This window comes from Canis lupus, chromosome 3, assembly GCF_048164855.1.
Source record: "Canis lupus baileyi chromosome 3, mCanLup2.hap1, whole genome shotgun sequence".
Lineage (NCBI taxonomy): Eukaryota > Metazoa > Chordata > Mammalia > Carnivora > Canidae > Canis > Canis lupus.
Genome location: NC_132840.1, coordinates 21855224 through 21870656, shown reverse-complemented (window position 1 = coordinate 21870656; position 15433 = coordinate 21855224). Strand labels below are relative to the sequence as shown.

Sequence of the window (15433 nt, the reverse complement as noted above, 5' to 3'; positions counted from 1 at the left end):
AGCCAAATGGGAACCTTCTGTCCTGGGAGCCCCTGGAGCCGTCCGCATCCTTCCAAGCCCAGAAGCTCGCAGCCCACTCAGAGCCAAGTCCCTGCCCTCCTCAGGTGGCCAGGAGGGCCTTGCAGGCATGACCTCTGACTCACTTTCAATCCTGCCCTCCACCCCTTTCAGGCCTGGCACCCAGCAGGTGCCTGGGAACTGCCCCAGCAGCTGCAGCTGCAAGAAGCCAACAGCTCTTTCCAAACCAGGGCAAGGAGAACAAAGTTGGTTGCGGGCTATTTGCTTTATTACTCCCTTCCAGTCAGCTCACCCCACCGGTCTGACCCGCTGACTGCCTCTCTCGGAGCAGAGCACCTGGGAGGTGACCGAGCCCTGAGTCAAAGGCATCAAAACCAGGATGAAAAGCAGGCAGGTGGAGTTATTGGTTTCAATAAGCCAAATAAAACCTCACACGCTTTTCATGAACCTCTCTGCAGGCCGCAATCGAGTGCTACGGCTTTGTCACACAGCAGGTGTGAGTCCTCCGAGCGCCCGCCAGCAGCCCACCTGCGGACCCCGAAGGCCCGAGAAGCACTGGCAGAGGTAGGCCGAGGGCAAGGTCTCTCCTCCCCCGCGTGCTCCCTCTTACAACCACAGGCTTGGCAGCCTCCCGCCTGCTCCAGGCTCCGAGCATCTCCCCTGACACCAGGGCCGCAGAGGCTCACGCTGACCAAGGGCCAAGCTGTCCGCGGCTCCCCCGCCCCCTAGGGGGCCCCCAGAAGCGGCCTGTGAGCCTGAAGCTCAGACAGGCAACATTTCATCCCATCTGGCTGCTCAGCCTGCGTCCCCCCGCCCCACCCCCCAGAGCCACTGCTCTGAAAACTCACTGCAAGAGTGGCTGGCTCAGCCTGGGAACCCGGGCCCGCACTTCATATCTTGGCTCTAACCCCGGAAGCTGCCAGAAACCTCACTTTTCCGTGTCCTCTTCTGCCAGGCAGAGGATCGAAACCCCCACCCTCACTGCACCCCCCCGCCCAGCGCTCCCCCCATCCCCAGCTCAGGCAGGAAGTGGCCTCAGTTCCACGCAAGGGCGGTCCCAGGGGCGACAATACAGATGGGCCTGTCCAGGCTGGGGGTAGGTGCGACAGCCCCAGAAAGGGCCACCAGAACCCACACAAGCCTGACGTGGCTCTGAGGCCTTCCCCAGCAGCACCCCGCGCAGGTTCCCAAGAAGCAGGGAAAACACACGTTAATACAAGACCCCAGTGGCCGGCAGGTGCCCCCGGTGCCCCGGAGCTCCAATCCCAGCAGATGAGACAATGGTGACAATCACGCGAACAACAATCCTGACAGCAGGTAAACGGCACGGAGGGCCTACGACAGGCCACCGCGCCGCACACCTCGAGAGGCACTTTAAATGCACAAACCCTTTCAATTCTCACAGCAAGCTAGGCAAGTATTATCCTCCGCATCTTCTGCGCGTGCAGACGGCGGCACGGAGCATCTAAGCAACCCGCCCGAGGTCTTGTAAGGAGTAAATGGCAGAGCCCAGATGCGAACCCCGGCTGCCTTGCTTCTGAGTCCCTGAGCTCACCTATCCCATGAGGCTCCTTTACAAATAAGGAGCTGCAATGGGAGGCTACTCCAGCCTGTGACAAGCCGGGGAGCACAGAATGAGGAGGGCCAGGTCCTCAGGGGCAAGCCCAAGAGAGGCTCCCAGACTTCTGAGCTTGGTACTCCAGGTAGCTGGAAACAGCCTGGACCTGGGTGCGGAGGGCAGGCAGGGAAAGGTGGACCCCCGAGGCCATCAAGGAAGAGCAGATGCCCCGCAGAACCGTCCAGAAGAGGCTGACAGACCATGAGGTTCAAATAAGGACGGGGGAGGGCCTATTAATACCTTCCCACTCCAGCGTGGATGGATGTGACCTTAGCAGCACTAACCACGCTCATACTCCAGAAACAGAGGATGCCCATCAAAGGGGACTGTCATTTTTTTTTTTAAAGATTTTACTTATTCATGAGAGACACAGGCAGAGGGAGAAGCAGGCTCCCCATGGGGAGCCCAATGCGGGACTCCATCCCAGGACCCTGGGATCACACCCTGAGCCAAAGGCAGACGCTCAACCACTGAGCCACCCAGGGGCCCCCAGGGACGGTCATTTTTACGGGCTGCCCAGCACTGAGCCCTGGGAGACCCTGACTGAGGAGCAGAGGCGGGGGAGCAGGGGCTTCTGGTTCCTGCCATACAGGTGTCACCATCATGAGTGCCTACACAGCGCCAACAGGCCATTGTGAAACTCGAGGTGGCGGGTGGGGGTGTCAGGAACCCTCTGACTAATGCTCCCCACTGTCGGACCAGTCCCGGCCCTGGTCTAGTTGCACCCTTGTCGGGTGAGCTGGGAGTTATCAGCCCCATCGACGGACAGAGAAACTAAGGAAGAGTACAAGGTCTCCCGAGGGCCTCCTCCCCACAGAACTGCGCCCCGTATCTGGGTCAGGAGTCGGGCTGGCTGCGCTAGCCACGGATCCACCCCGGCGTGCTAAAGTCAAGGATGAATATTCATGAGCCTATCCGGTTCTACACTTTCATTTCTGGCCCAAATTAATAATTTACCATGGCGTTTCATAAAAACCAGGCACAGCTCATTAGCAGCTCCCTAGAAGGCACTACAGTCATCCCACAGACGCTGGTGAGGGGCCGGTCACCTGCATTCGGGGGGGCCTCCCTACTTGCCAGGAAGGCCTTGCCGGAGCACCAAGGCTTCTGGTCCAAGCTCCACTGATGCATCTTCAGGACACTTTAGAAGCTGACTCTGGGAAAGAATGAACTGTCCTGTCCTAGGAGAGGCAAGGCCATCCCCTCCCCTCCCTGCCTGGGACTGGAGACCACAGGTGGGTGGAGTATGTGTAACAGTTTCCCCAAGAGGCAGCGTCCACAGCCCTAACCCACATGCCCCCCAGCACCTTACCCTCCCCCATCAAAAGCCAGAGCCCTGCCTCGTCGAACGAACCTGGGCTGGCTCATCCCTCCTTTGGGACCAACCCAGTGTGGCAGAGGTGACACTGTGTGACCCCCCACCTCACCAGCCAGGACAGGTGCCTCTGGAGCTCAGAGCCGCCAGGTACGAAGAACAGCTTTCCCAAAGCTGTTAGGTTGTGAAGAAGCCCAAACCCCAGGCAGCGGCCACGTGGAGGTGCTCAGAGTAGCAGCTCCCCTCCCCACCCCGTGGAGGTCCCCGCTGACAGACAGCATCAACCACTGAACACAAGGGAGATGGGCCTTCAGGTGATTCCAGAGCCTGGCCACCGAAACCCCTGGATGGTGGGGGCATCCAACCCCTCCTGGCAGGGGCCCCAGGAGTCACAGAGCAGAGCCCAGCTGTACCCCACCTGGGCATGTCCACCAGCACAATAAAGCAATGTTTAAGAACCACACCAGTGCTCCCGAAGACTCCTTCCATCCCAGGGCATCCCAGGGCCTGCAGATCCCCCCCCCCCCACTGCTGCTCCCCCCAGCTGCTGGGCTGGCCAGCCCACCCATGACCTGGCTTCCCCAAGCTGAGTGATGGAGCAGAGACGGGTTGAAATCTCTGTAAATGAGTGAAACTTCCCAAAAGGGAAATGGAGCTGGGGGGTGGGGGTGGGGAATGGGGGTGACACCTTTGTCCCTGGGCCTTGAAGATCTAAGACAAGGCTGCTGATAGCTCTGACACTCATCCCAGAAGGGGGGGGCCCGGGGGAGCCACCCCCCTACACAGCTGCGGCCCCGCCTCACCTTCCCCAGCGCTACTCCAACTGCTCCCCGGCAGCCCGCCCGCCCGCTGGGCCCCTCCAGTGAGCTCAATTAAGACCCAAGCATTGTCTCCTCCCTACTTCCTTTATGCTCCCTGCCTGCCCCCCTTCCTCTTGTCAGATAATCACGGGAAACCAGCAAACGGTTGACACAGTTACCAAGACAACAGAAGTTAGGACCGGCGAGGAGGTCTGAAAGCTAATCCTAAATGAATTATAGGGCAAGAGTGACAAGGGGGTGGGGACCAGCGTCGGGCAGCTTCAAAGAAGGCCCAGTGCATGAGACAAGGTACTGTCGGCCTCGGGGTGCTGGCAGCGGGCTATGTCATTCGCTGGAGGGTGACACCGGCGTCCTCTGGGGTGGGGGGGTGGGGTTGAAGAAGGAACTCATTAAAATGAAATTCTCCACTCAAGATGGTCCGGCAATGACACCCATCATCTGATAAGACGCAGGGTCTGGGGTACACCCGATTCAGCTTTTCTGATGGGGGGGGGTGGGAAAGAGCCGGGATGATCTGATCAAGGCGATTCTGTTTCTTCTTTACTTATTCACAACTTGCCATCTTGTGACCAGGGCGCTGAGCGTGCCCCGGCTGGCTGACAGCCATTTCAGGAGTCGGAGCGAAGCGGCCCTACACTCCTCGCTGGCCTGCCCAGCCCCACCGGGCCGACTAGCGATGCCCTCCCTGCCCTGGCCACTGCCCCCGTCAAGACTGCCTCAGCCGGGTCTCCTGGGCAGGGGCCCCTCATCTGATGCCAGCCCAGAGTCTGAGACACGGGGAGCAGCACAAAGCCCACACGGGCGACTGCGGCCAACAGTTCGAGAGCACTCACTCGGTGCACAGATGGACTCACCGAACGCGCACACCAACCCCACTGGCACCATTTAATAAATGAAGAGACTGAGGCCCAGAGAAGCTAAGTAACCTACTCAGAGCCACATAGCCAGTTGGGACCGAAGGCAGAATGGAACCCAGGACTCTCTGCCCAGCCTCCTTGATCTTTTTTTTTTTTTTTTAAAGATTTTATGTATTTATTCATGAGAGATATAGAGAGAGGCAGAGGGAGAAGCAGGCTGCCTGCAGGGAGCCCGATGCGGGACTCGATCCCAGGACCCTGGGAACGTGACCCGAGCCGAAGGCAGAAGCTAAACACTGAGCCACCCAGGTGCCCCGTCCTTGATCTTCACCAGTGCTACAGCATCGGGAAAGTCTACTGGTCTGGAGCTGGCCCGGCCCGCTGGGACAAGCCTGCAACCAGCCTCAGCTCCAGGTCAATACTCACCTCCTACAGGAAGCAACCCCAAAAGACAGGCTACCCCTCCCTCCGGATTTGTCTACAGGCCTCTCCCCAGCCTTCCCTGCTTTTACTCACCCAGGACTCTCCTCCAAGGAAATTACAACCCCATTCTCAAACTACCCGGGGACTCTGTCACCCAGCTCGGTTTCCCTAATCAGGACAAGTGTCAGGCCTGTGCTCACGCTTGAGCAAGCAGGAGAATCCCCTGGAGGGTTCGTGAACACACAGGCTGCTAGACCCCACCACAGAGTTTCTGCCTCAGTAGGCCTCAGGGCGGCAGGGAGGGGGGGTGTCCCCGAGAACCGGCTCCTCTAATAGCTCCCAGGTGGTACCGATGCTGCTGGCCTGGGAACCCCACTTCGAGAACCGCCACAGTCTCAGCTCAGCTCAGCCTCCACTCTCTATACTTTGGCCTCTGCTTGCAGACCCTATGCTCAGAGGCCCCCCAGCCTGCCCCCCTCCTGCAGGACCCCAGCACTCTAAGGAAAGCCTCTGCTGACTGTCCGCCTCCACAAGGAGGCTGTTGGAGCCATCTTCCCAGAACAGATGGGCCCAAGGCGTGCCGCCATCCAATCTGTCTCCACCTCCAGACTCTCCCCCACCTCTCAGCGCCTCCACACTGCCAACACAGTCTAGCCTGCCACCTGTCTCTCGCCTGGGGCCATGGCAGTCCCTCCACGCTGGTCTCCCCGCTGCCCCCTGACCGCCTGGAATCTACCTAAGCCCTGTAGCCAGAGGGGTGCTGAAGGCCAAGTCCTGTCATCTCTCTTCTCGCGTCTACCCTGCTCCCCAGCGTGTGTGCCCTGTGCCACATGCATATCCTTGGGGCCCCAGGGCCTTTGCACGTGCATCATCCTTTGCCTGGGCCCTTGCCCCTCAGCTTTTACCCGGTGTTAATACCTCCCTTTCTGGCCACTTGGAGAAAGTAGCCTCCACCCACACAGGCTACCCCCTTCCCTTCTCCTGCTCCCCTTTACCCCAGAGCCTGCATCACGAGACACAGCACAATGTGTTCATGGCCAGGATCGGCACTCCAGGAGAGCACAGTCCTTGGGGGTTCTCGGCTGCATCTCCACGTGCCTGGGCCAGTGCCTGGCATGTTGTAAACACATACCGAACCAACAGAAAGAACTCGGCTGCTTGAAAGCCCTGGAACCACCACCCTCAGCCCCACAACTTAACAGAATCAAGTTCACATGTTGCTGGCCTTATGCCCTCAAGACCCTCCAAAATGTGGTTCCAACACCCAAGGGGGTCATTTCCTACCATGCGGCTCTATCTGTCCTCACGGAGCTGTCCCCTCCCTCTGAAACTATCCTTCCTGGGAGTCCCCCGACTCCCAGGGGGCGGGGGTGCAGCCCAGCCCCCTGCCAGGGTCAGCTCTGCTTGCACCAGCTGGCCCTGTCTGCCCTGCCCCCACTCTGAAGGCAAGAGCTGGTCCTAATGCATCTGTCCGGCCTCCAGGGTCAGAGCCACAGTTGCCGGCGGCCGATGAAGCCTCTCCTGCCTCAGTCTCCCTCCTGCCTCCTCACTCCTCTCCACGCGTTGGGTCCGGGACCCTCATTCTGGAAGGGGCTGCACTGGACACCACCCAGGAAGGTCCCCACTGTTCTTTAAGGGATGCACAGGCTTCAGAGCCCCACCACTAGATGGCATTGCTGAGAAGCAGGGTAGGAGTGCTGGCCTTCCCTCTCCAGTGGGTGGGTGGGTTTGCCCCCTGAGTAGAAAGGCCAGCTCCAATGTCCCCTCCTCCCTGTGGCCTCAGACACTGACTCCACTCCCACCTTAATCCCAATAGTTGCCTCCCCTGCACTCCCAGAAAATTCTGCACACACCAGCATTTGTCCCCCTGGATTTTTCAACCCGCGCGTCTGCCACCACCACGGCAGGAACGGCCCAGCGTGCAGCTCTCAGCCTGCCTGAAGTGCACTGAACATGCTGAGTATTTTAAGAGCAGCTTCCCTATTCTTGTTCATCCTTCCTCGCCGTATCAGCCTCCTTCCACTCAGCCTCACTCCCTCTGTGTTCCTCACTTCCAAGGCCCGCCTCCAATGCTGCCTCACCCAAGGAGCCTTCCTGGATTTCCTCCATCGGGGTGATCCCAGGAGATTCCGGCCGTGTTCATCTCACTCCCTGTTGGTTCCTGAAGCAACTGGGAGATAAGACACAGAAGCCCTTTGCCGCTCCTGCCTACCTATATACCTCAACACGGCACAGGGCCTGGCACCCTGGGTGGGGGTGGGGGTGGGCGGGGGGGGGCAGGCCTTGTCTAGCTGGGGGAGAGGGAGATTCTAGAAGGGGAGAGATCTGTTCTGGGTCTCCAGAGGGCAGAACTGGGTCAAACGCGCACACTGTGTGTTCTGCACAAACAGCAACCTTCTAACAACCCAGAGTGGCAAGGTAGTATCAAGAACAGGACCCCCGAGGAGACCCCCAGGCGGAGAGAAGGGAGGGCTTGGGCCATCTGACCGCCGAGGTCCCTTCCAAGTCCAATGTTCCGTGACTTCCCAACCCCGCAGGCCATTAAGCAAGTGGCCAAATGCCCACTGGGCGGCGGTCCAGGCCTGGTCAGAGGGCGCTTCCTGTCTCTTTGCAGGAGGAAGACAGGGCAGCCTCGGATCTTTCGAGGCCGAGGCCGAGGGCCTTCCGGGACTGGGTGGGCTCCGGCTCTGGGGGGTGCAGATCTGGGCCTGTCTTAAACCCAGCCAGCCCCCACCAGCATCACTCAGCTTCCAGCACGGCTGCGATCTGGGCGGAGGGTAACCACCAAACCCGAGAGGGAGCTGCGGAGGGCCTGGCATCAGTGGGAAAAAGCCGGAAAAACGCATTTTCCCCTAAAGACTTGTAAAAAAAGTCTCACTGATTTTTTTCCCTTTTACCCCAAGCTTTCACAGCTCTAAATATGCCACACTTAGTAATTTTACGAGCAAACCAAGCTATACATCACACGGTTTTATGTTCCTAAATTAACAAAAGGACTTTAAATCTATATGGAGCTCTTAAAAACACACAAAAAAGCACGGCATCTATTTTTATTCCCTCACCCCCAAATTCCCTTTTCCCTTCTAATGTGCTCCCCCCACCTCCCCACCCCGTGGCTGCAAAATTTCAGCTGATTGTGTAGCTAGACCACCAAGGAAAGACAATTCCAAATATGGATGAGGAAGTGCTTTGCTGAGAACCCCAAAGATGAGGGTTCTGCTGCCTTTCAGGAAAGACTACTTTAAGGGTTATAGAAGCCTGATATTCCCCCCACCCCCATCTCGAAGTAGATCACACTAGCACGTACCCTTGTAAACGAAGATGCCCCCATCTACCAACCCAACGTTCACCAAAAGGCTCAGGAGAGTTACAAGTCTGCAGGTCCTGCAAGGGCTCCTGAGGGCTTGTTTTCTTAGCTGCAAGATGCCAGGCTGGACCAGATGACTGCAAGGCCCATCCGCACTTGCCACCAGGGAGGAGGACACACGAGGGGTCATGCCCTTCACACATGTCTGCAGCCAGGGGGAAGAGGGACAGGGGCCATAGGGCACTGGATTGGGAACAGAAGCCCAAGTCCAGATACTCCATCCCACTGCTGGCTCTGTCTCTGGGAGGCTGGGTGGCCCTGGCCAGCTGCCCTTCTAGCCTTCCCCTGCCTCCTGAACAGAAGGAAGAGAAGCCTCCTGCTCTATCCTAGGGCAGGAATCCAGGTATCATAATGCCTGTTTGCTCTGAGAGAATAAAGGAAACTTTTCCTGACTCCTAGAGTCAAGGAGATAAGAAGCAGGAGAGTTTCCAGTGGGGCTCTATCAGATTCCCACCCATGGAGTAAAAACAACTCATTTAAGCAAGAAAAAAATCTTAATGAGAACCAAATTGAGCAGGGGGGTGGGAACCAACCCAGGCCCCTCGGAGAAGGGCTGGGCCACAGCTGGGACAAAAGGGCCCCTGGCTTTCCCAGCCGACAGATGGAAATGTGGCGGCCCCTCCCCAGTTCTCAGGGGTATCGGAAGATTAATTAGTGACTGCCTGGAAAGTGCTAGATGGGAGCCCAAATGCCTGTCCCCGCTGAGTTTCTGAGCTGTAAATAAGCAGCTTTCTCAATCACAACTGAAATAGCAATGTTGTCCTTTTATCTGACTCAGATCCCTGGGAGCAGGACTTGGGTGGTTCCAGAGCCCGCCCCAAAGCCAGGGGCTTGCTTAGGACCAGGCGGCTCCCACGGACAGAGCCCCTCCAGGCTGAGGAGTGCCCCCTGGGTGGGCACCCGGGGGCACCTGAGGACAGGGAGCCGCAGCTGGCGGCCTGCCCACGCCTCCAGCCCCCTCCCTCAACCCAGGTGGGCCCAAGTGAAGAGCCACACTCGGCCTCACACTGGGGCCTTCTGGCAGTGGTCTGGGTGGGGAACGAAATCCAGGCAGCTTGGCACTCTGGGCTCCAGGCAGGAGGAAGCCCAATCTCTCCCAGGCCTGTCTAAGGGGCTGTGCGAAGGGGTCCGGGGCCAGCTGACCCTCGGGACACAGCCTGGGGCGACGCAGATGTGCGGAGGGACACCCAGATTCCCTGACAGCAACCTACCAGCAGGCTGTGTGGCTCTGGGCCAAGCCCCACCCTCTCTGGGCCTCAGTTTCTTCACTGGAGTTTGGAGTGTCCTTCCCAGCAGTGGACAGTAAATCCTGAGGGGCAGCCGGGGTCACCCAGAGTTCAGCACGGGGCTGGGGTGGGGTTAGCCGACAGCTGCCGAGTCCTCCCTCGGTGAACTCCAGGAACAAGATAAGGGGCCCGGCAGGGCGCCACCGACAACACCAGTGGCCAATTCCCTCCCTCACTCTCCTTCAACAAATATTTATTAAGCAGGGACTCTGGAGCCGGACTGCCTGCGGTCAAAGCCTGGCTGTGCCGCTTACTGCCCGTGTGACCACGAGAGCTCTGTGCCTCAGTTTCCTTAGCTGGCAAAGGGGATTAAATGAATAGCACAGCTAGTACTGAATGGGCACCATGGAAGAAGAAGCTGCCACCACCTTTTATATTACTGTTGTAAGGGTCTGGTGCTGAGCAGGAGGACATGAAGGAAACACACAGTTCCTTCCAGCATGCAGTTCTCAGCCTGGTGGAGTTCAGGAAAGGGAGTAGCTGGGCGCACAAGCACCCAGAAGGGAAGTTTTCCAAGAAGCATTAGAGACCCTACCCAGCCACCAGTCCCCAGCTCCCTTCCCACATGCCCACGCCTACTTCTCTGGGCATAGGAAGCACCCCTCTGCTGGATGCCAACCCTACCCCCATCCCCACCCCCACCAGTGAAGGAGCACGCAGAGGTGAGATACTGTGCCATGGGGTCCAGGTTCAGGTCCAAAGACATATGTTCAAGTCCCAGTTCACTAAGGAGCCCTGTGATTTTCTGCAAATAATTTCACCTCAAAAATAATAAATTGGGGGGGCGCATCCAGCTGGTTCAGTCGGTAGAGATCTTGCTCTCAGGATAGTTTGGGTGTAGAGCTTACTTGAAAAAAATAATTTTTATTGTAGCTATCACTTACTAAGTGTTAACTTTGTTACAGGCACTGTCCTCAGTGCCCTGCAAAGATTGACACATTTAATCCCTTACACCAGATGTCAGCAAACGTCCTCCATAAAGGGACAGATCATGAGTATTTTCGACTTGGCCGGCCTTGTTGCAACAGTTCACATTGCTGTTGTAGCCCCGATGTGGCCACAGACATACATAAAAGAGCAGGTGTGGCCATGTGCCAATAAAACTTTATTTACAAACACAGGTGGTGGACCACAGGTCACAACCCCTGCCTCACACTGCTACTGAGGTAGATACAATTACAGATCCCAGTTTACAAATGATAAAGTTGAGGCCCACCCAGAGAGCTCGTCAGCTGCCCAAGGTCATGGCTTGGGAGAGGTGGAGCACAATCTCCAACCTGTGCTGCTCAGCCTCAGCCGGTCACCTGTCCAACAGGAGCAGCAGTCTGTGAACTGCCTCGGGGGGGGGGGGGGGGTGTGCTGGGCAGGCAGGTTCTGGGCCCTGGCTCCCCGAGGTTACAGACACTGCCCTGGGATGTAGCTGCGGGGACAGAACCTGGTCCCCGGTGTCAGGTCTCCACAAGGCAAGCCTCCACCTCTGCTCTAAAGGGGGAATGCAGCCCTCCGCCCTTCCTGGAGCAATGCAGTGGGTAGCAGCCAGTTTCACATCCCAGCTCTGCAGCGTCTACTCCGGTCAGATCACTAGCTTCTCCTCCTCTGAGGCTCACTTTCCTATCTGTGAAATGGGCATCCACCAGCACCGTTCTCAGAGGTGGGACTGAGATTTACAGGAGCGATTCCAGCAAAGCACTCCCAAGGGGGCCTGACAGTGGTCAAGAGAACTAGGCCACCACTTTTACTATTACCTTTACTACTCTGAGTTAATGGAAGCCCAGGGAAGCAGAGCCACTTGACCGTGGCTATCCCAGTTTAGCTTCTACCCTATAATAGCAAAATTATAAAGTACAAAACCCTCGTGGGAGAATTAAAAAAGAGAAAACTAAAAGAGAGAGAGAGAATGCTACCGGGTGACAAACCTCCCTTCACAGGCTGAGAAAGACTTGTGCCCTGACCTCCCCTGGGGTCCAGACCTGCAGACTTCACCCTCCTGCCCCTGAGGGCTTAACACCAGCCAGGACTGATTTTCCTTAATTGCTTCGAATTTCCTAGCCTGACACTTCCTCCTTTTCTTTCTGAGGCTCCCAGTGTAAACAGAAAACCGGTCACCTGATGAATAATAAGTGCCAGCAGCCACCCAATGGCAGGTGAAGTGGGGTGTAGATTACAAACACCTGTGCTTTTAAGACGCCCTGTACTTAAGAAGATTCATTCTTGCTACAAACATGTACAGAGTGTCTACAGGGGAAGGCTCAGCACTGGGGGGGGGGGGGGCGCTGCAGATAAGAGGAGCTGGCTTTCCTGCAGCTCATGGTGCAGGGGGGAGGCCCCCAAAGGAGCAGCTCCAGCGGGAATGCTCAGCTCCAGCTGGGGTTCCAGGAGCCCCCGGGCATCTCCCCAGCTCTCTGCTATCTTCCTATGAGGGAGATGGCTCTGAGCGCCACCTCCTCCCAGCATCCCTGTGTTAGAACACAACCCTTCTGCAAATTGGGGGTTCCTGGTTCTAATTTGGATCAGATCCTTTAAGGGCAGTGGAGAGGGAGGGGAAGCGCTGGATTTGCGTTCCAGGCAGTGAAGGGAAAAGAGACCAAGAATAAAGTCCAGACCCTGAAAAATACTCTTCCTACAAAAGTGGTATAGACACCCAGCATGAAATGCAGACGTTGTCAGTTTCTGGGGAAGGGCTAGGGACCTAAACCAGCCACAAAGAAACTCAGAGTGAGTATACAGATCTCACCCGGAACCCATTAGCCTTTCCTACTTCTTTTTTTTAAGTCTGTTGGACTCTGGGATCACCTCCTCCCCTGCCCTGCCCCGTTCGGGGCAGCACCGGCCAGATCCAGCAGAGCTGGGTCCTGTCCAGGCCATTCCTTCCCTGCCCGCCCCCCCCCCCCCCACTCCTCCCAGGGACTCCCGGGCTTCTGTGGGAACCTCAGCCAAAGTGACAGGGGCTTCTACTGAACTGTATGTACAGTGAAAAAAACCCCAAACCTAACACCCAGCCACCTGCACCTTTCCCCACAAAACAGGGCAGAAATTACCCTCCATGGGCAGCGTTTTCTGCAGAATTTTAGAAGCCCCAGTAGGAGCCCAGGAACTTCCCCTCCTCCCTAGGGCACCTCGCATCTCCCCTCCCCCAGATCCAGCGACCCCCAACTTCCAAAGGAACTGTTTGAACTCCCAGGGTCGATGAAACTCTCAGAGGCAAGAAGGGAAAAGACAAACAGCTGCTTCCTAGTACCAGCGGTCGCAGGCTGCCCTGCCTTCCTGACCTGCGCGCCAGGGGCCCACCCGGGGCAGGCCTTGTCAGTTACTCCCGACCCGAGGACACTGGAAGGGGGTGACAGCAGGCAGCCAGGGAAGGCCCCAGGGATCACCCGGGCTCCCACCCCCCTCGCCAGGCACCCCTGGCCTCCCAGCTTCCCCTTAGCCTACATGTCATATGTCATTGTTTTTAAGGTTTCAAAATCCAAATAAGGTGAGCCCTAGAGGGGCTCCCCAAACCTCCTGCTGTCACCCCCTCCCCGCCCCTCCACTCCGGGTTGCAAGCACCACTTGCCCCGAAACAGAAAGTTACGCGGCAGGCGGCTGTCAGCGCGCAGGAAGGTTAGGGAACAGGAAGCCACGCCAACCACCCTCCGGAGCTTCCCCCGGCCCCCTCCTCCGACCTCGGCAGGAACAAAACCTTCCAGGGAAACCCGGGCAGGAAGGGGGGCGGGGGGCAGGCGCGCCACGCTCGCGCGGAGACGGCGCGAGGGGCTGGCCGGAGGCAGGGGAAAATAAGCCCCAGGCTGGGGGCGGGAGGGGGGCGCCTGCCACCCGATCGGGGCGGCCTGCAGCAAAGTAACTTCACACCCGGTGCTCAATTCACCTTGGAAGGCGGCGCGCCCCGGCCGCTCGCTGCGCCGCCGCGGCGGAGCCGGCTCGGGGCAGACAAAAGGAGCGAGACGCGCAACCCCCGGCGGCGGCGCGGTGGGGGCGGCGGGGCGGCGGGCCGGGTGGGCGCTCCCCGCCGCACGTAGCGCACACACCGCCCGCCGGACCGCGCGCGCGCCCGCCCTAGGGGGCTCGGCCGACCCACCGCCCCGACCCCCGCTGCGGGTCCGGGAGGGGGCGAGGGTGGGGGCGGGGGCGGCTGGGGTGGGGGGTCCGGGACGCGCCGGCGCCGCGCGGGACCCGGGGAGGCGCGCGGCTCGCTTACCTGGTAAGTAATACAGAGGCGGCTTCAATCCAAACATGATTCAAATTAGAATTCCATAGTGGCCAGAGAGGGATGAAGAAGGGAAAAAAAAAAATTTTTTTTTTTTTTAAAAACCCAGCAACGAGACAAAAAGCGCCGTCCGAGCCAAGGCGCTCCAAAATGTCCAAAACAATAAAATAAAGACAGAAGAGCGATCCCGAAAGCGACGGAGAAAAATGTCTTTTTTTTTTTTTTTCCTTTTTTTCCCCTCCCTAAGATGATGAAAAGGCTCTCCCTTGGGCCAGCGCCCGGGCAGTTTCGGCCACCTCGGCCCAGGCAGATCCACAATGGGGTGACCGACGACTGAGGACGGGCCGGAGCCTCCACGGCTGCCCGGTGTCTTCGCCGCGTGTGTATTTTCTGCCTTTTGGACTTGAGATGCAAATAAAAAAAGGAGGGGGGCGCACGGCGGAGGGAAGCAGGCGGGAGAGCCTAGAGGAGCGCGAGAAAAATAAAGGGGGGAGGTGAGGGTGATGAAATTGGGGGGTTAAGATCTTCAGGGATTACTCATTTGAAAGAAAAAAAGGAGAGACAGAGAGAGAGGAGAGGAAAAAAAAAAGCAGCCCCAAGACGTGCGAGTAGCAATCTCTCCTCCATTCAGCCATTTGAATGTCAAGGGCGAGGGTCAAGGGACCTGTTTCCAACAGGGTTTCACGTTCAGAACCAGAAGGAAAAAGGAAGGGGGGGGGCGGCGGGAGGGGGTATCTCTTGTTGCCAAGGAGAAATCGGCTTTGTTTTCGTTTCCCCTTAGCTACTGGGTGAGGAGGGGCGGGGTGGGGGGAGGAGGAGGGGGCGCGCGGGAGAGGGGAGAGGAGAAAATTAATACCCAAACAGCCAAGAAGTACCGAGGGGGAGATTTCTTCCCGTAAATAAAAGAGGCAGCGATTGCAAACAGTCTCGGGCAGGAGAAAGCAGGCCGAGGAGCCGGCTCCCCTCCCCCTCTCGCCACCAGCACCCCCCACCACCACCTTTTTCTTTCCTTTTCTCTTTTTCTTTTTTCTTTTTTTCTTTTCTTTTTCTTTTTCTTTTTTCTTTCTTTTTTTTTTTTTTTTTTTGTTATCTCCCCGGGCCGGCGTCCCACCACTGACTCAGAGAGCAGGGGTGGGGGAAGGAGGAGAAAGAACTCGCGGGGGCTCAGGCGCCCGGGCAGAAGGAGCAGGAGGAGAGAGGGGAGGCGAGAGCGCACGGCGGTGGAGAGCCCCTCGATCAATTTTCATGCAAGAATCATTATCGGTAAATTGGAAAGCTGGCTGCCTGACAGCAGATTTGTCTCCCCTAATGAAAGCGAAAGGGTAGGGGCGCAGCGGCGGGCGGCTGCAGGCGGCGGCGGCTCCTTCCGTCTCTACGCGGCATCTTCCAAGAGCTCCATGCTTTGCAGAGCGATAATAATAGTTTCACTTGCGAGCTTCTCCCCGCGCGGCCGCCGAGCCGGGCAGCAGATCCGTGCGGACTGGGATCCGGGCGCAGAGAGCTGGCCTCCCCTCTCCAAAC

The 15433-nt window shown here is 57.9% G+C and overlaps 1 protein-coding gene across 6 annotated transcripts in view; it reads right to left on the bottom strand.

Moving 5' to 3' along the window:
* The window catches only part of GSE1 (Gse1 coiled-coil protein), a 413371-nt gene that overhangs the window by 93243 nt on the left and 304695 nt on the right, over positions 1-15433 (bottom strand). The window contains exon 1 of one of the 6 annotated variants that reach the window (XM_072819503.1): positions 13904-14690. The exons of the other annotated variants lie outside the window; for them this stretch is intronic. Coding sequence (XP_072675604.1) covers positions 13904-13940 — 37 coding nt within the window. The 5' untranslated portion in view covers positions 13941-14690. Of the gene's footprint in view, positions 1-13903; positions 14691-15433 lie in introns of those variants that run through there. 6 annotated transcript variants of the gene reach the window in all.